Raw genomic sequence first — 21,786 nt, forward strand, 5'->3', positions numbered from 1 at the left:
CACTTTGTTTAGTGTCCAAACAGAGTATTATTTTCATTGAGGTCGCTTTTATCACTTTGCCAACTGTGGTATTTTGATGAGCTTAGCTTTTCGATTCAGGTTCAAGATGGAGAGTCAAGCCCACTACTTGTGTTAGCTTATATAATAATGAAAGCTAACAATATGTCTTAGAAGCTGCACAAATAAAAGGAGCCTACAAATGAAGGAGTAAATTCAAATTCAACTATTTAGCAAAAAAAAAAAAAAGCCAAATTCAACTATCAACTGTAATTAACATTGATTCTCAACACACACAAAACTGTAAATTACAAGAATGTCTCATAAAGAGGGATAAAATGAGAGAGAGAGAGAGAGAGAGAGAGAGAGAGAGCCATGCCCATGTTGCTAATGCTAAGCACATAGAAAAATTATGCTGGCATTTGTTGTATGTGACACATGTACTTGCTCTTATGAGGAGTAACAATGGTCCCTTTTGGTAGGTGAAACTTGAGTTAATTCCTCATATTTTTTGATAATTTTTCTAATGGTTCAAAGATTATTAATATGATAGGCAAGAACTTATGGTTTGTTGCGTGTTTGTTAAGAACTGTAAATGTCTAACAAATGAAATTATTCAGTCTTATGGGAGAAGTCTTCCTTCCTTTCACAACGAGCTCCATCCATTGCTTTAATAAAAGTTATTAATATGATCTAATACAAGAACAATCAAATTTACCTTTTGACAAGTCATACTGGGACTACAATGAGAAGTGAATAAGAAGGCTTTAGCCTAGCTAGTAAACAATAGAATTAAAATCAAGAGGCATCCTATTCTTTTCTTTTTAAGAAGTTTACATATAAAGCAGAAGCAGTTCATTTCAGCTTCATTTCATTACACAAAAGTAGAGATGCAGAGGCTTACAAGGGCTATAGGGCAAGGCAAGAGATGAGAACAGGTGCATTCAAAATTGAAATTACTAGCCCATTAAGTTATTAATTTATGCTTACATAAACAAGGAAAGCATTGAAGAGCCCACGATGGTAAAGTATCCAATAAACATTCTGTTTATAACAGGATACAATACAATAAAGCCATTGACTTACCATGCTATGATGTTTACAAACCAACAATAACTCTATCTAGTATATATATTTATATATGTATGTATATTTCCAAAAATAAATGGACAAATATATGAATGTATTTTACACATAATTTTTCCTTATTCTAAGAATTTAAACATGTGGAGCTCTTCGTCATCATCCACATTCTAGAATGATTCTCTGGGCCCGACTCATGGAAAAACTTTTTAAGGTTCAACAAGAGTACAATACTTCCAAATCCCATCACCTCTGGAGTCCACAAAACCTACCCCAGTTTTCTCCTTTCCAGAACTGTCTTCTTCTTCTTCTACCCCCATCTACACGTCTCTCAATAATTCATGCCTACCCATATGAATATACTATATATTATCATTATCAAATACCAAATAGGTCAACCACTCCAATATTGCAGCTGTAACGCACTCTTGCTCTCCAACAATGCACCTTAGGTCCACTGCCACCTTTCACCTCTATATTTCTGCCACTTGTACAGATGCAGAGCCGGTGCCATATTATAATTTAAATCTATTACTATTACTGACTAGAACTAGAAATCTAGAATACCATTTTGATGGGTTCCTTGAATAAAAAAAGAAAATAATATATGCTTTTCAATTTTCATTCTTTCCCATTTTCTAACGACGACTGTACAATACTTCTTTTTTTCTTTTTCTTTTTCTTTTTCTTCTCCTTTCTAGCTTATCACAAAAATTCTTTAAGTAGATGGAAGTGTTAGAGATAGGTCTGCATGGTGAAGTGAGAGAGTGTAGACATTAGGTATATACGCAATCCCACTGTTTTAGAAATGCTCCTTGTGGAATTCAAATTTGGTTGGACCTTTGTGGTTGAAATCATAGCAGAGCTTGCTAAGTTCTTTAGCCAAAACTGGTGCCCCACAGTAGAATACCCCTGATCAAAGTTACCAAAACCACAATGATAACATTAGAAGAAAGCTAAATTTGCTAGTAATATCTTTTGGCCTATTGGAGATTTATCTCACCTATTCTTGCAGAACAGTGCTTGGAACATATTTTGGAGAAAACTTTCTTCCAATTAGGCCTGGCAAAATGAGTTCTTACCTGATAATAAAAGGAATGGAAAACAATTAGTAACACATTAAGGTTTTCAGCGAAAAGGGCCTTGTATTTGTCAAATCCCCCATCCCACTTCTTGTATTTTTATTTATTTATTTTTGGTTAAAGTCGTTGGTTGCTACTAACAATTCTAAAAGAAAAGTGATCTGGTCCAAAGCCACATAGTTCAAGAAACAGTTAAATAATATTAAGATTGCATGAATGAGGTCTAGAAAAGTATTGAGTATGAGAATGATAATCATCAAAGAGCTTACCCTAGTTCCAGAAACAATATCAACTCCATTCTTGGCATGGTTGAGTGCTTGCACCATGGTAATGAGAGCCGATCGGGCATCTCCTTCCTCATACACACTGGTCAGGTAGTTATGCATTTCAATGACACCCTAATTTCCAAATTGACAAGTTAAAGTTATCGAACTTGGGAAATTTTCAACAAAGGAAATGAAATGATGCCAAGGAGCATTCTTTTTTACCCTTTGATCCCGATCAGCAACTTCATTCATGACCCCTTTAAACCAATCAAACGAGCCCTGCTCCCTAGTTACCCAGTAGAAGTAAGCATTAGTGGTCTTCAGAGGCTTTTTCCGCTTTGGACAGACCCTATTATTCATTGAAGAATCTGTACTTCCAATACTTAGATCTGATTCCCTATTGCCATCTGAGACAGAATCCTGTTGAGAAGGAAACAGAATTGTTATTTTGCATGATAAAATACATAGTTTTATCCCAAGTCCCGGTAATAAGTCTATGAAAATTAGAACAGGTTAACAAGTACTGATACTATTGCAGGTTTAATAGTGAAGGTCTCTAGAAGTCATACAGCAAAAACAGAACAAGTTACTTACTGCCTCCTCCTCCATTTTGATAATGTTGTTGAGCAAATCTTTTAAAATGCTGATAAAAGGTGTTGCTCCAATTCCAAGCCCAACAAGTAGCAGGACATCATACTTCCTGTAGTCTTGTGCAGGGGCACCGTAAGGCCCGTCTATTAAGAGCTTAGGCAAACTGTAATCTCCAAAAGGAATTTTACATATTACATAACATGAAAAACAATTTTAAAAAAAAAATGCTAAACCAGGGAAGACATTAGACAGGTGCACAAAATTATACCTTCTTCTGGTTGTTTCATCAGCCCTTAGAAGCCCATTCTTTCCAGACACAGAAGCCTCACAGGCTTCAGAGAATACCCTTCTAAGCTCTTGTGTCCAATCACCTAGCTGCCGGATGTGAATGCTAAGGTAGTCATCTCCAGGAGCAGAGGTAATGGAAAATGGATGCCTGGGATGCATAAATTGAACCATAAAAATGATCAATTGGGTAGCCACATTTTTACATGGTGCTGGTGGTGACCAGATTGAGTATTGTATGATTCAGACATTCTCATCAGAACTTTTTTATTTTCAAAAACTATTCAGCATTCAGCATATATTCTCGCTCGCAAACCATTGAAATTATGACTAGAACATTATCACTTTATAGTATAACATTGGCAAGCGTCTAAATAATTGTTAGAAAATTATAAATTTAATCATTTAACTATTATTATAATAAATATTTGGATAGCCTAATTCTCAGATTTCACCAAGGGATAGCTTTGCTTAAACAAAGCGATTGCTTGGTGCAGTTGCTGTAAATTACCGAAAAAGTGAAAATTTCCCAAAATATAGTGATTTCAGGGAATGCTACGGTGACTTACCACTCAAACGGAGAAACTGCAGGGCATTGGACAAACATGTATTGTCCACTCTTGTAATTGAACTGGGGTGGCTTAGACATTTGCAACGCAAGAACATTTCCAGGATAGATGGCAACCTAAGAAAATCAAGGTTAGAAAAAAACAGCCTTGAATTAAGAGGAGAAAAAACAACTTGAGAGCATGCAATCCATTGTGGAATACACCATGCATTCAAATAAATGTAAGAGGTTCTCATGGTTAGAATAAGAGTTAAATCATTAAATTCTTCATTTCTTAATAGTTTAAAACTTTGAAACAATTGATAATTTATGACTCACTTTTAGAAGATGGACAGTGTAGGAGCCTGACCGAAAGAACCTTAAGGTTCTTTCTCCTGCATACATTAAAACCGGAATGGAAAGATACATCCATGTCTGCATGCATGAACTCAATACATTAGCTAGCTCTTCTAAGCAGAAAAATAACGCCACTATTGTTGAAAATATAAATATGATCACTTGAAATATCAAAAGTATACCGTCTTAAGGTACCACTTGTGCACAAGATATACGAATTGTCCGTGGAGGATGAGCAAGACATAGACAATGACAAATAGGTGGTGTGAATACCAGAAGGCATTGAAACCAGTGAGCTTATCAAAGGGCTTGGGCAGCTTAACAAGACTCCGCCTAAACCATCGTGTTGCAAGTGTAAACGCAACTGTCATGAGAATCACCATTAGGATTCCAGTCACACCGTCTACTCCTTCAGCCAGCTTTGCGTAACTGGGTCGATATTTACCGAAGTCAGCACTTAAATATTTGTCATAGTCTCCCTTAGAAGAGTTAGAAAGTTTAGGGAAATCACATGCAAGGTGGTTCCCGGCATGGAGAATGACACCAACTACAATGGCTCCTGCGATTGTCTGCAAAGAGAGGTTAACAAAAAGAAAAATGAAAACATATTTAGAGGCAGCACTTACATCAAGTCATCGAGTATTCTAATAAGGTATTCACTTTAGTTATTAGATGAGACTTTCACAATATTGAATTCACGACATCTATAGATCAACTTTGTCATTCTTGCAGTAAAGAGTCACATTGCGATGAGTCATGCTACTTGAAGACAGCTTAGCCAAACCTTTGAAGATGAAAAAGACATCTAAGTTACAATGTGATCTATGTGTTATCCTTCCAATTCATTAAACCCAGACATGGCAAAATCAGTGCATCAGTAGCTATACATATGGTAGAAACTTAAAGTTCATACCTTTTAGGACCCAAGGGAAGAATAACAGCATGCAATATCACAATATCACATTGCTCAAACTTTAAGCCGTTTTCACTTAGTATATTGATAAAATGGTATGCTTTAAACATTGCAAACATTTCTGTATATAATCCTGTTCACACAGTGGCAGTAAGTCATAAGGGCCTATGCTAGAGAAAGAGCCATACTTATTTCCTTGGGGTGCCTAATTACTATTATGTAAACACAATAGCTGATCAATCCGAACTATTAGAATCATAACCCATAACATATAGATGGGCACCTTTTTCTAGGACCTGAGATGCATAAAACATGAACTAACTACTACAAAAACATAAGGTTGATGATCTCTCCCCCAATATTTGGTTCAAACCTTCCAAAGAGCACTTATTTCGACTCTTCTTTTTCGGTTCTATATAGTAATTTGATTTTAGCTTGCGTGGTAAGATCGCTTGAATTATTCTATTAGCTGCAAAAATAAATAATATATCATCAATCATGTTAATCTCTTACTTCCCAGATACCAGTAAGGGTTTTTTTCCCCTAAGATAGAATTTGAAAAAAATAAATAAATAAATAAAAATAACAACTGAGTTAATTAGGACCCATACTTCCATATTTTACCCGATTTCGCTTCTCTAATTTTTTATTATAAGACTCTCCTGAAGTGAGATGAACCGTCCATCAATATCACATATTCTATGAAAATAAAAAATAATGGTGTAAAGAATAGGCTCGCTAAAAGAGGAAGGGAGCAAAGGAGCAAACTTGAAAAATACAAGTCAATGTTCATCTTCTATATATTGTAGATATGTATGGGACCTTTCCAACCTGAAACTTCTAGAGAATGCCCTACGAAACCTTTTGTTTCTAGACACCCACCTAGGGGTGGTAGAAGGACAAAGCTTTTGTATTAGTATTTTATTATGATAAATGATTCCCATCTTTCTACCAAAATAAATAAATAAAGACTATGTTTTGTTTGCTTAGTTAGCACAATTAGCTTCCCATGGTTTGTAAATAAAGTCAATGTTTTGAGTTTGACGACTAAAATCTAAATTGATTTCACCATGGTTGATTTATGGTCATTTTTGCAACAGTAAATTGAGGGAATCTACTCCTTTATGTTTGTCTATACATATGTATATTAAAAAAAAAAATTTGCTTACCTATAAAAAGTAAAATAAAGGTACAGACGTATAGCCGTATGTGTGGTTGTCAATTTTTGCTGCGTCTATAAGCAAATGTACCCATAGAGATGTGATCATCAATGTAGTAGTAATAACAGTAAAAAAGTAAAAAAAAATAAATAAATAAGTAAAATTTTTAGTAATAATGAATAGAAAACTTTTCATCATGCTGACTTGAAACACAAGTCTCGGAGATGGGACTTAATTAAAAGTCTCGGATATGGGTCCTAAATAGTTAACGTATAAATTAAGCAATGACAAATTCAAGAAGCATTAATGGGTTTGATGTGTACCTTATGAAAATTGATATTGTCGTCAAAAGGTATGAAGTAAGCCAACTTGGTAGACCTGAGCCAAGTGATTGTGTTTCTACACACGGGGAAGAGAATTAAAGCCATGTTGAACTTAAGGGTCTCGGCTGCACCTTTAGCCGTAGGGAGACAATATTTCATGACGTGGAAGGCACTTCTATTTTTGTACTGAATGAATTTCCATGTAAACAGCCCAATCATGATGCAAATCCACAATGCCAAAACCCAAAGTCTCCTCCAATTCTCTTGCAAATAGTATACGAATTTTGTGCTCCACCGTCTTATTTTGCTTTTCTTTCTCAGCCCTTGTAAATTCTGGCTCAATGCCTGACTTGTGTAGCTCAATGCTTGACTGTAGTTTAGGTATGTGTCCTTTTGTAACAATAGTGTCTCCAATTGCCATAGCTGCACGTCATCATCAACCACAATGTAACAAACTTACAAAAGTCATCAAGGGTTGAACCATGTGGGGAACACAATGACCTTGGACACGTCAGCTATTTAATTTACACTATCATTGATCGAGAATAGTTGCTAGCATACAAAGTATACGACACACTTGGAAACGTGTATCATGATGTGGGATTGTTATGTGGAAGTACTGTAATCCCACATGGAAACGCTATGCCACATAATAAAAATTTTGGGGTTCCAAAACTACAAAGGTCACTATAATTAAAAATCTATAATACCTTTTTTTATTAATATGGTACCCACCTTTACTCATATAATTGTGCTTAACTAAGGATTACAATTAACGACTTGTCACATGCTCTAATTTTTCTTCTAAAAAACAAAAAGAGATGGCGTTTTAAAATTGGAATGGTCACCAAAGTTAGATTTCTATTTTTGTAATTAGTAGTCAGTAACCGAACTTGATTTTGAAATGAAGAAAAAGTCTAAAAGAAGAGGGACAGGTATAAAAGCTTAATTTGCGTGTTTTAAGAAAAAGCAAAGTGGTCACTAGTCTCCGACGATTGATAATGTAAATTAGTGGTGATGGCGGGGGCAGTAATTCAATTATTTACCGTAATTATCATCGACAGATGGATGATAGATAGATCACTAGTTTTTTTTTTTTTTTTTTTTTTTTTCCTTCTTTTTAGCTGAAAAGATTGATCACAAGTTAAAAAGTTTTATATATCGATGTCGCATAAATAATAACCTTCAAATTAACACTACTTATGTGTTTAGCTTTTATCAAATGGACCAATCGAGCCAACAGACACCCATCTCAGTCATCTTAATTAATATTTTAACTACATATTTTTATATTGTAAAAGATAATGGAAGGGCAAGTTAATTGCCCAGTGATGTAATGATAAACAAAGAAGAAGAAAAAAAATTGCAACAAACTTTTTCTATTTCAAAATGTTCCCCGAATAAGATAAATTTATTCCATTACCAATGTAATCCAGTCGTTTTCATATAGTACTATTTGTTCATGTTTGATTTTTTTTGTTTTTTTTTCCTCGGTGCATGGTTGAACAACATGGTAATTTAATTATTGAAAATACTGGTGATTTGTCGCCTAACAATTGACTGGGAAAAAAAAAAGTCAAACTCAAATACTAGACTCTATATTTTCTAAAAAATTAAAATTCTTGGTCAATTTTAGCCTGATATGATATATAAATCCAACTAATCAACGTGACAATGAAACTTTAACAGTTACAACAAGAGAAATATGGGGTTCACTTTATTTAGTTGTATAATAGATTGTAGATGATATAAAGTAATTACCCACCTCAATGTAGCCAAGTCTTTCAGGATCCAACTCTTCCATGATAAGAGCTGCATATTCCTCTGCTTGTTCCTTCAATCTTGATAACTTGTTCGCAGAGGCACTTAGCATGATAATCTACACATTTAAAAAAATAAAAATAAAAAACAAATTGAAATTGAAATTTGAAAATAAAAACATCTTCAAAAAATAAAACATACTTTCTAACCAAAAATAAATAAGTAAATGACAAAAAAGCCCCCACCAACTACAATGAAAATGACTCTAATCACTTGAGAGAGTGACTTGTAAACAATTACTAATTAGAGAATTCGAGACGCCATCTGTACCCAACTCCTCAAGCACTCTCGTAGACAAAATAAAAAAATAAAAAATAAAAATAGTTCACTAACTCTTGAAAAAGCCATCTAAATATAGATAAGATGCTTTTAGAAGATGCGAATCGTCATGAACCACCAAATAGAAATAAGAAAAGAAAACCCATTAATTAATTAATTAATTTCTAATTTATTGAGAGGGGGAGTTGTTAGTTTTTAAAAATTTCATGGGTATAAGGTCACCGAATCTTGCCTAACGTTGATTTTAATAACCAAAATAACACCCTGTACCTGTACAAATCATACCTAATAAGCAAAGAAGAAGAAGCTTGAGCAAGACTATAAGAGCCACTTTGGTTTCTAATATTACTTAAAGGCCGGCGTACCAGCCTTTTTTTTATTTATTATCTTTTAAATTTCTTGAATCTGAACGTGGTTGACTGATTCATGCATTCAAGAAAAACAAATCAAATTAAAAATTAAGGAGTTCATGCAAACCATTTTTAAAATATATATATACTTTAATTATGTAATTTGGTAAAGGAAAATTATAGTTTAATAACTGGTTAGGTAGAGAAAGAGAGAGATAAGAGAAACGTATAAACATACCTCTTTTACTTCTTCTTCACCGATTCTACCATCTTCATTCTTGTCAACCCTGAATGGTTAATTAAAACGAGAATCATGTTTAAAAAATTCGTAAAAAAATTATTAAAAAAATATAATAACTTCTCATTATTGTTATTTTGACAAGTTTGAATTGACAGTTTTGTCCTTCTCAATTCACGTACTGTGTGTTGTTTATTATTAACGAATGATAAGGCGAAAAAAAAAAAAGAACTCTGGCATGGCCAAAGTTGAGGAGAGAAAGTGCGGTCTCTAATAATGGAGTACGAAAAGTTTAAAACTAATTAATGATTAATTAAAAGCAAAACCTTGAAACTAATCACTTTAATTAATGCGTACATATCGAAGAAGATCTGGAGTCTTGAATCGAAGCTTTGATCTGAGATTTGCGACCAAAACTCGTACAGTTCGTCTCTGCTAATTTTGTCGACTTTTAATCTTCTTCTTCGTCCCAAAGCATCGAAAAGCTCCAAAGCAAACTCCTTCGAATCTCTCATTCCTTTTCAATAAATAAATAAATAAATAACAGAAAAATGTAAAGATAAAAAAAGTTGTTGCAAAAAACGGTTACGGAATGAGTATATTGAATTTTTGATTGAACACCTATGCATTGTGCGAAATCGGCGCGGTGGAGAAAGCCGTCTTTGGCGAGATCGTTGAAATTGGTTTGGACTTGGTTCCAACCGTCAACGCCATTGGTATTGGTCTTGGTGCTGATGAATCTGAGTCCACGAAGTGCTTTGTGAGCGCCAGATCGAGTGCGATCGAGTTGAGCTCGTTCTCTCCTCAGTGCTCGAGCTGCCATAGCCGATGCGTAACCGCTTTCACCTCCGCCTCCAGGGCCTCCGCTCGCCGCCACCGCAGCCGCCACCGCCGTAACATCAGAAGCGGCGAGCGGAGTTTTCGACGTGCCGTGTCCATGGCTCCAAGAGAACCTTTTCAACTCCGCCTTCAGCTCTTGCGAAAACAGCTTCAACTCCTGCGAGAATTGCCGCAACTTATTCGACGACGACGAGCTCCTCCTGATCGAATTAGACCTCGACGCCGGCGCCGACGCTGAAACCGCCGGAGCTTGATCCCGACCGCCTGAACCAGAAACTCCGCCTTCTATATTGATCAACGTCGTCGGCGTCGCAGGCTCCACACTCCGAAGCACAATAGTGTTGTCATCTTGAAGATCAAGCGTCACTTCAACGAACTCCTCAACGGAGTTGTAACCGCTCCCCGGCGAAGTTCCGGCACTACTCACCGCCGTTTTGTTCGGAACAGTGTCCGAGGCCCAACGCCTCTCGTGCTTCGGATTCAGCTTCATTGATTCCAAAATGCACTCTCTCTTTCTCTCTCTCTCTAAAAAATAAAAACCATAAAACCTATATATATATATACTTTAATAATAATAGAGTATGTATTGGTGTATGAGTTAGAGAGAGAATGAGTCAGAGAATTTGAGAGAGAGGTTGGAGTGAGTGAATGAATGAAGTGAGAGATAAAGTTAATAAATTTTTTAAAAGCAGTGAATGAATGGAGAGTCGATGAACGCGTTGGGAATCTATGGGAAAAGACATGTAACGCGTTACGCAGTAATGTAAAAGGAAGAAAAAAAAATCAGAGAAATGAGAGAGAGAGAGAGAGAGAGAGAGAGAGAGAAAAAAGACAAAGGTTTATATCATACGATAGGGGGACCTCAAATACATATATGTATATGCTCTATATATATACACACACTATGATTTATGAAATGGTGACCACTAGAAGGAAAGAAAAGAGCTTTCTCTATCTGTTGCTTGACTGTCTTTTTGTGTTATTTTTATTTTTGTGTTTTGGTGCTTTATGTTGTGTGGCAAAACGCGGTTGGAGTGGGTTTTAAAGAATAAGTGGTGGATGGTATGTAAAGAGCTAGCTAGGGAGAGGAAGAGAGAGATGGGGAAATAAAATAATGATAATGAAGGGAAGGGAGGAGGGTGGGGATGAGTGAAGGAAAGGGATATATATGTGTATCACATCTGTGTTTTGGGGGCTGAGGTGGAGTGTTGTTGTGGGACCCTCCTGGCTTTCGGGGTATCCCGAGTCGGCGGTAGGTTCGCCCGAGTCAACTCCTTTAACAGCGTTCATTTAGTCTTCGATTTTTTTTTTTTTTTTTTTTTTTGAGAAACCACCCCAGGAGGAGGGAGGGTAGTCTTCGAATTTATTACAATGGTCACCAACTAGGAAGCTTTCTTCTTTTAGAAGAAGGTCATTAACTAGGGAGTATTAAATTCTTTGCCAAATTGTAAAAAGATTAAAAATAAATAACCACTACAAAACGTGGCTCGATGGTACACAAAAATTTATTGTACTTACAACAATAGCTTCATTTAAGCCCAGTGGTACACAAAATATTACATTATTCTCTTTTTATTCAGCATAAAAAAAGAAAAAACCAAAAAAAAAAAAAAAAACCAAAACAAGTATTAATAAATAAAACTTTGAGGACGGGACTTTTGTTAAACCTTAAAGCCTTGTACCTCAAAGGTCGGCACTTCTTAGTGTTTTCAATGGAAATATATAGAGTTCAATTCCTTTCATCCCATGTATTGAATTAAAAATAACAAAATTAAAAAAAAAAATTAAATGAAAAAAAAAAAAAAAAAAAGAGAGAACTACACAAAAACTCATACAATTTTTTTTTTTTTTTTTTTGTAACCATCATGTGAGAGGAATATGCCCCAGTTCATCTCTTTTTTCAAGAAGCTGCTGTGTTTGTACACCATAGGGTTTTGTAATCAAGGAGTTTCTTAATTTTCATCGTGTGATGAACTGAAAAACTTTGCAACCAACATCTTTCTCAAGTTGGTGTGTAAGCCGCATACTGGAATCCGCATATCGAATTGGTTAGTCACGTACTGAGAGCCATGCATTGAAATGAAAATTTGTCACTACAGAACAAGTCCAATTGAGTATTAGGGTAAGGGTTCAACTGTAGGTTAGTATAAGGTACTGGGATTCATTTACTTGTAACCACTTGTTGTGATAATAGTGAATTCTTGGGAGTGGTGGCCTTAAAATCACCCGATGGGTTTTTGCAATATAAATTTTCCCCATTCATAAACAAATCACTGTGTCAATTTATTTTCCGCTGCATTTTAACTTAGTTAGTGATTTGTTTGTTCTACCATACTTATTGCATGTTAATTGAATTAATTAATTAACTTAGCTAATTAATTGGTTAATTCATCACAATGAGTCAATACATTCTTGACCTATCAGATTATATATTTCAAAGTTCCAGTATCGAATATTCCATTATGAAATTTATTTTAACATTGATTGTCATCTATAACTTTCAAACTAAAATGAGTGAGATTATATATTTTCAAAGAAATTATTAAGTACTCCGGAAGCACAATAAATTGTGCTTCCCCCTCTAGTAGAAATCGTTCCACTATTATATGAGAGGGGAAAGCACAGTTTATTGTGCTCTCGGAGCACTAAATAATTGCTCATTTTCAAAGTTCTAATATGGAATATTTTATTATGACATTAATTTTAACATTAATTCATTTATAATTTTCATAAATTTAATAAATTTTTTTTTTTAAATCAGAAATTTTGTACTTTGGATTTTTAGCTCTAATATCTTGCTTTAAATATTTAGAGAATTGTGTAATCTCAAATATATATTTTATTAGTATTATGTTCGTGATTGCACAACTTAATAAAGAACCAAATATAAAATAAATAAATATTCTAATAATATAATTAAATTTAAATAATAAAATAGATAATAAAAATAAAAGAAAAAGTTACATGACATGCAAATCATATAAGTTAAATTTTTTATTAAAAATAAAATATTATAAGAGATTGTAAAATATTAAAAATAAATTAAGAAAATTTATTTAAATATCTTGAAATTTGTAATACTTGAGTTTTAGATGGAATAGTATTTTAAAATTTTTAGAACTTGGGTAATAGAATTTCACTTATAGTAAATTGTGTTAATAATTTTAATGTACATATAGTAAGTTGAATGGTGAAATTATAATTCAAGCATGACGTGTAGGACCAATGCGAGGTTCCCATGTCACTTAAATTTTCCTAATTCTCATTATTTTTGGGTTCAAAAATATATGCAGAGATCACCAACTCACTCACGTATTCATTTCACATTGTGCCCGATCCGTCATCCACCTAACTTAGTCACTTTAAATTTATATTTGAGGAATCTTCACAAGCTTATTTGCCAAACTAGAAGCATGACCAAGCCTCTTCAAAACTAGAAGTATGACCAAGCCTCTACCTTTAGTTTGAAGGATAATGTTAAAGAATATGAGTTTATGGCTTAGTATTTGTAATTAATAGCTCCAGAGGCTCAATATATTATAAAGCCCAACAAGGGCTATTCCTAGTCTCTATACATATACCCTACTTAAGGTTCTTTGTAAGACACTTGGTCATATAATAAATATGTGTCCATTATGGGATTCCTCTATGAACATAGAGCCATAAATTCAAACCACATAATTTGTGTGTCCTCTCTCTCTCTTTTGCTTCAACTCATTTTCTACAATCTTTACGTTAATTTTATATTTTATCTCCTTTATATTCAAGAGATAAAATTTGGATTTTAGTAAATAAAATACTAGAAATCTTGTTAAATGATTTTATTATAAATTATCCTAATGGAAGATAGTGTAAACACAAACACAAAATTCTCATATTGAAAATCAAACAATTGGAAAATGTTTCACAGATATAAATTTGTATTTATAGAATGAGTGAGTACAATTCTTTATTTTGATTCTTTTAGAAAAGATAAAACATTTTATTCTATCTTCTCAAAGTCTTAACTCAAATAAGAAATCTTCTTCACTTTGGTTGGAAGACAGAACGAATAATCTTCACAACCAATCTATAGCTATAGTTTGAATTTGTTGTTCTTCAAGTTTTTTGAGTGTTCTTCATGCTCTTCAAAGATTCTTTGAATTTGAAGGCTTTTGATGGAATTTCTTTGAGACTTTAGAGGCTTAATCCATAGAGTTTTTTTTTTTTTTTTTTTTAATTTGCTAATATGATATCATCTGGGATGACACATGTCAACACTTGATTTTTTTTTCTAATTTAACGACACGAAATTTGAAATTTGTCAATAAATTTTGACATGGTATTTTGTAATTAACTTAATTAATTTTGTTGCCTCTTATAAATAGATTAAAAAGAATTTGTATACATAAGTGGTTTTTTTTTTGTGGGGGGGGGGGGGGGGGGGGAGGGGTGGTGGGGGAGATGTATACATAAGTGCATAAATATGAGAAAACTGATGTATAAAAAATAAGGGATGATTTTCACTCTGAAGAGAACTTGGAAATCATAATGAGAAACCTACCTATTTGAAAACATAAAAGAATAAGAAAATCTCGAGTCTTCAACATAAGGTGACAATGGGACGTGCGTTTGGGTAGAAAGAAAGAGACGTACCATAGAAAATGTTAGGCGAAGAGTGTCTGTTCCGCGTGCACTACAGCCTACAAGCTACGACCACAAATTTTCATTATTCATATATGCAAAACGAGCTCGGACATGGCCATCACTACCATTATCTATCTTTTACGAATTAGTAGTGCACCAGTATTAGCATCATTAACATCATTTTTTTTTTTTACAAGCAATAGTTCTGTTAATTAAAACATGCTTTGCTTTCTTGAGTTATAATTAAATTAAGTTATTACTATTAGGGTCAAAATTCTTTGACGGAAAATATACTCAAACTCGCTTTAACATTATTGACAAAGAAATCAAGAACGCGATTAAATCATGCCTGCGTTGTTATGAAGTAATTTACCTTATCTTGATCTAGCCGACTTTTTTAATGGGGCAGAAAAATCAAACTCGCTTTAAGATAGCTACAAAGAAAGCAAGTACAAGTTACGTAATTGTTTTTCTTTTTCTTTCATTAATGAAAAAAAAAATATATGAAATTTTGATCTAAGTAGAGCCATATTCTCTCTGCTTTATTAGGTTTTGGTTTTCTTTTTCTTTTTCTTTTTTTTAGGAAGGTTTTCTTTTTCTATTTGTGTCAGTGTCATCGTGAGAGAAATAGAAATCGAAGTTGATCATATAATATGATTAAACCAAATAATTTTACAAATATATTGAGAAAAGAATAAACGGTTGTCCATATTTCCTCTAGAAAAGCATCTAGTTTCGAATCTTTCAATCTCCAAACTTTTTAAAATATATTATTACAATAATAAACAAAGAAATAGTAAATGATAGAGGAATAAGCAGAACAAAGTGGCAAATTTACACAAACCATGGGCCAACCTATATATTAGTTTGCCAACCTCATGAAATTTTTTATGGTTAGAAAGCCATGTTGACAAAAAGCAGCATATCTCTCCAACGCAAAGTCTTTGTCTTGGCTCGAAATAGCAACTAGGCTGAGTTTTTCCGTCCTTTGGTTGATCGTTCATACTAGAATTTAACATTGAGAAATAGACTTTGCAGCAAATGTAGGCCATGTAGCACAATCATACCTCACCTCCCTTAAACCTACTTACTCTAGTCACATGGAATTATGGAAAGCTTTCTTAATATGGCATATGTTACATGCTTACAGCTCATTAGTAAGCTTAGCACCATAATTCTTACTAAAGTTTATTAAAAAAAAAAAAAAGATATTAAGTAAATATTAATTATTTACTTACCTCAAAGATTAAAAAAAAAAGTATATTAATAAAATAGTAATTGATCACATTTCATTTTCCTCATTGTCGATAGTAATGGGATGGAACATATATAGTCGAACCAATGGTGCTCCATTTTCGCCTTGTCACCTCTTTGGGACAGGGAAATCCTGCATGGGTGATATTGAGAAAAATTGGAATATCAAGGTCGGGATGGTTGGATATAATTTGACATCTTTAATAAGATGGCTTCCACATTAATAAAGTAATATAGATGACATAGAAATGGGAGGAGTAGTCGTAAGAGTATTAGTGAGGAGAGAAAAAAAATAATTAAAAATGATAATAGGATAATATAAAACAAAACTCATCCACATCCCATCACCTATTTAGAAGGAAAAAAAATTTTGTATAAAAATGTCATATCAATAGTAAGGTCATTTTTAAACCCTTTGTATATATTTTTTGTCATCACCTCTTATCGACTGTATTACTTTTGATTTTAGTTAAAAATCAATAACACTATTAATTATTGAGAGGTTTGTAACAAAAAGTACTCGTAAAAGATCATATTATCCATATTACATAATTACATGAAGATTAATAGGCCTTCCCATTACTTCGTATACGATGTGGATCACTTAGGAACATAGTACTTATCACCTTCTGTTCAGTTGAATTACGCATTACAAATATCATGATATTTGTAATTAGGTCCATATTTAAGAACATTTCTTATGGGTGGTATATAATTATATATACAAATGTGTATAAATGGAAATTGTATATAGGAAGGTTCTTACAAAGATTTTCTAATGAACTTGAGAATGATGATATCATGCTTCGCACTTGAAGTTAATAGGCAGACAACGCACGTATGATCAGTATGACGTCCTCTTTTACTGTAAAGATTAGCTAGGGAGGCATGGTGGCTGTCACACCAAATGCATACCAAATTAATAAATATAATAAGTTCATAGTTATGGGTATAGAAAATTATAATTAAGTGATTAAATTTATTATTTCCTAATAGCTTAAACTTAAAAGAGAATTTAGACTCATATGTGAGGCGGAATGTTAGAATTATAGTTATGTAATTAAATTCACAATTTCCTAATTGCTTAAATTTTTGGAGAAAAAAATTGAATAAGTTGTTTGCATGCATTATTGATTCTTATAATGCCAAAATAATGTTTTATATTAGGGTTCAAGTGATAGTCTAATAGTAATAACATTATTTATGGTATTTTCCAAATGTGGTTCAAACCTCACTTCTCTCTCCCCAATATAGGGATGGCAATGGGGCGGGGCGGGGCCGAAGGATGAGATCTTCGCCCCCGCCCCGCATGGATTTTTCTTACCCCATCCCCGCCCCGCCCCGCATGACGGGGAAAATTTCTTGCCCCATCCCCGCCCCTTAAGGCCCCGCGAAGACCCGCGAAACCCCACCCTACACCGTAAAACTTTATTTCTTGTTAATTTTCCCTACAACTATTACTATTTTTTCAAATAAAATGACATGTTTCAATAATAAAATATACTTGAAATTATAAATAAATTTATCCTATCAAATCAAACTAATTTTTAGCAAAAGCTAAATAATATTATCTAAATGTTTAACAAGACAATATCACAACAAAAATCTCATAACATGATAAAATAAAATTTTAACAAGTTTAAAGAAACAGTGTTGTTAAGCAGCCAAATGCCCACACAAAATTACAAAAACAATGACACAGACACATATTTAGAGCCACAGACCCGTAACTCATTAAAAAAATATATATTATGTTCATGATGAAAAGTAAGTTGAGAAAGACCATATGAATCATAAATGAAATCATCAATTCAATAGTATATAAATTTGTTTCCAATAAAGACAAAAAAAAAAAAAAAAAAAAAGTTAAAATTGGTACCTTATTTCCAACTTTGATAGAGAGAAAAAAAAAGGTAGAGCCACGCTAGGTAGAATAAAATAAGCTAATGATATTTTTGTTTAAATAGTAGGGTTTTAGGGTACAATAAAATTACAATTTAACCCTTATTAATGCGAGGTGGGGCGGGGATAGGGCGGGGCGGGGCCGGGTGGGTCTAAAAAGTGTAAACCCATCCCCACCCCGCCCCGTGGTGTGGGTCTAAAATCTCGCCCCATCCCCGCCCCACCACCTTTGCGGGGCGAGGAAAACCCGCACGGGGCGAAGCGGAGAGGGGCGGGTCAAGCGGGGCGGGGAAAAATTGCCATCCCTACCCCAATATACCTACTAAAAAAAAGGAGTTGAAAGAAGTAGTTTTTTTTTTTAATGAAAAAAAAAAAAAAAAAAAAAAAAACCAAACAAACAAACACAAAAATATGAAAATCACAAAATAGTCAGAATTGTTACAAAATTCTGACAATAAATCAAATAGGTAAAAGATTTTGGAATTTCGAGAGAAAAAATATTGGGTTAATTAATAAGATGGTTGAATGTCTCTTTTCTTGAAATTCATATATGAAATCTCCTCCCTATAAACTTGCCCCGTAAAGATAAAACCAACCACAATTGGTTCGACTATGTTCCACTTGACAAACATCAACCACACCACCTGCTTCCCTTACTGAAAGAAAAGTCCATTGCAATTTGCATTCCTAGCTATTGGACACCATAAACCCCAGCAGTTCATTTTCCTTAATTAATCTCATAAAGGAATGTGCACCCCATTCACCTAATACATGTATAAGTTTGTTTGCATGCGCTTATGTGATTAATATTCTGACACTTAATAATCATATTAGGTACTTTGTTTGGTTGACAGAAAGAGTAATATTTAAATGAGTTAACAATTCTGGTAGGGTCATCAAGCTGCACGTATATAAGTATTGGGCAACCATTTTTGCATATGATAGCAGATTCGTAGCTTGCTGCAAAAGCCAGTATATTATAAAGTGTGTTTGGACATTTTTATTGGACATTTTAAATTTCTAGTTTATACTTTATAAACATCGAATGAATCTACTAGTGTACGTAGAACCTTTTTTTTATTAGAAGTCCTAACTCCTACGTATGTGTGTTTGTCATTGACTAATTAATTTTGTTTAAAATGTTTATTGTGTAACAGAATAATTGTAAAAAAATATATTTTAAAAAAAAAAAAAGAAGAAAAAAAAGTGAGTTATTAAAAATGAGATGCAATAGATCTCCTATGATCTAATATGAAAATGTTTTTAAATAATCATTATGCAGCCATGTTGACCAAACAAGTGAAAGGGTAATGGTTAATTTGTATCTAAAATGGAAGTCATAGTTGTGCTTTTAACTATGTATACGTTACATTAATTTTATCATTTTATGTAACTTAATTTTGGTTACAACTAAACATGTTTTTATTTGGGTAAGCATTTCATTAAATCCATGTTGAGTTATATATTTTATTATACCTGTCGTAGTTGTCAAATATGAAGATAATTAATCTTAAATTAAAAATCATCTAAATTGATTTTTTTTTTCTTATATATTAAGCATTTTATACATTTGATGAATTGAACTTACGTGATAAACTTAAAGCAGACATTTAATATAATGGTGGGATTGACAAAATATCAATCTAATTAATTATTAAATTATTGAGAATAGTTATAACCATTTAATCAACCTTTTTGATAATTCAATAGTTAACAACTATTTAATCAACCTAATTTATAATTACCCTAGCTAGTGAGTTTTAGTTTTTTATTTTTTTTATTTTTCTTGAATAGTTATAATGTGCTGCTAATCTCATATTTCGAATTATTTTCTTCCTTTAAACTTTGAAGCATTTTGTACATAAAACTGGCCAATTAAACTACAAAACCCTTAATTAGTGAATTCTAGTTAGTTAATATGTCTATACCAAATAAAATTAGTAACTACCCTATGTTTGGACTTAGGTGATGCAGGATTGAGCGTATGTATACTCTCCAACCTTTTTATTTATAAAGGTCCAAATAAGGCTAAAAAGAGAGTAAAAAATCCAAGGTCCGGAATATCTTATCAGCATAAGTCATAAAAAGACAGGCAGCCTGCAATAGTTGCGAAACAAGTTTCTATCCAATAATGGTAAAATAATCATGAAAGACATAATCCAACCCAGACTGTTGGCAAAAAGAAATCATGATGGTAAAAACTTTCTTAACCCTTAAGTCAAATGGAAGAAAAATGAATTCTAAATCTTTTGACCATGGCTGTTTCTAATCAATTACAAGCTTACTCGGAAAGACACGTGAAGAAAGCACCCATGACTACCTTTGCACCCTAAATAAAATAAATTAAATCAAGAACCCGTGATATTGTAAAAATTAACATTATTTGTCTATTTGGTTAAATTAACAGGTGATTTATTTTGCCTTTTCTTTTTATTTTTATTTTTTCCTTTTTTTTCACTTAATTGGTTGTGAAAAATTAAGTGATTATATAATTATGAAAATAAAGGTGACCCAAAGTCATGTAGATGGTTCAAAAGAATAAAAGCTAATTTTGTATTTTGTGCTTGTTTTGTAGCTCAAACGAACAAGATGGTACTCAGTGATGGCAATTGAAGTTAAAACTTGAGAGGCTGAAAAAGAAAGATCGTGTATAATAATTCAAACAAATTGCTCAATTTGTTTAAACGATAAAACTTATAATTTTTTTTTTTTTTTTGTGTGTTTGATTACGACCCTTAAATATGAGTCAACAAATATCTTATATTATTTGGTTTACAAGAAAATCAATAATTATTTTCGATGAAAAAAAATTTCTATGTAATGACCCTTAAAATGAGTCAACAAAATCTTATATTATTTGATTTGTATGAAAAAATTAATAATTTTTTTTGATAAAAACTTTTTTTCTCAGTGTTTGATTGCGACCTTTTAAAACAATCAACAAATATCTTATATTATTTGGTATGCATGAAAAATCAATAATTATATAAACAAAAAATTTAATTAAAAAAACCATAAATTGAAAACATAGACCCAAAATTTGGAATCTATGTAAAAAAAAATGAAAAGCGATTGGTTTGAAAACAAAATGTAAAGTTAACTATAGTAAATATTGATAAACAACCGATTAATAGTCGATCGGTGAAGAGAAAAGAGACAAACAAAGAACATTGAGTTACCATTGAAAAGTTTCTTAATTAGCTTATCAAAAAAAAAAAAAAGTTTCTTAATTATCACCAAATTTATTTTCATTAAGACCGCAAAAAATATATTCCCATAGATTTATTTTCTTCACCATATACCAAACATCAAAATGCAAAAAAAAAAAAAAAAAAAAAAAAAAAAAAAAAACACGTTTGGACTGCATACACATGCTATCTCTAATTTGGTTTTGTCTGTTTTCTCTTGTCGGTGCAGAATTGGTTGAATTTCCAACAACAAAAAATTCTGACAATTAAAAGGTTGCAAAACCCTCTAATCGCATTCTCTCTCTATGTTGAAAAGAGAAGTAGGAATTGGGAATAGTTAGGCTTCTAGAAAATCTTCACGTACGGCCCCACCACAGAAATTGAGAGTCGAGTGTCAATTGCCCACCAACTCCCATAAGTGACCGCAATTATATGAGCTTTCAAAACTTGTGGTTCTTTATTAATCATCATCATCATCATCATCATCACCACCATCACCATCATATATATATATATATATATATATATATCTCTTCTTTATGTCAGTAAAAAGTAGTGATATTTAAGAAAGGAGCTACATATTACAATGGGCGCCTTCTCGTTTGAGTTCTATCTATGTTTTAGATATTTTTCTTTATTTTTTTTCTGTTTATTATTTTTTTTTTTTTGGCTAAAGTTGCCCTC

At 32.8% G+C, this 21,786-nt stretch overlaps 1 protein-coding gene across 1 annotated transcript; it reads right to left on the reverse strand.

Annotated features, from left to right (window-relative positions):
• Positions 1 to 940: 940 nt before the first annotated feature.
• LOC115975379 (respiratory burst oxidase homolog protein A-like) lies at positions 941 to 11,247 on the reverse strand. Its single transcript, XM_031096138.1, has 14 exons — positions 9,914 to 11,247; positions 9,650 to 9,809; positions 9,293 to 9,341; positions 8,370 to 8,483; positions 6,605 to 7,027; positions 4,391 to 4,777; positions 4,191 to 4,286; positions 3,874 to 3,989; positions 3,288 to 3,455; positions 3,023 to 3,182; positions 2,651 to 2,848; positions 2,432 to 2,560; positions 2,084 to 2,162; positions 941 to 1,992 (listed from the first exon to the last, which is right to left on the reverse strand). Exons 1-14 carry the CDS (start codon positions 10,620 to 10,622, stop codon positions 1,883 to 1,885), a joined length of 2,898 nt encoding a protein of 965 aa, XP_030951998.1. The 5' UTR covers positions 10,623 to 11,247; the 3' UTR covers positions 941 to 1,882.
• Between the last annotated feature and the right edge of the window lie 10,539 nt (positions 11,248 to 21,786).

Source organism: Quercus lobata, chromosome 2 (assembly GCF_001633185.2).
Source record: "Quercus lobata isolate SW786 chromosome 2, ValleyOak3.0 Primary Assembly, whole genome shotgun sequence".
Classification (NCBI taxonomy): Eukaryota; Viridiplantae; Streptophyta; class Magnoliopsida; order Fagales; family Fagaceae; genus Quercus; species Quercus lobata.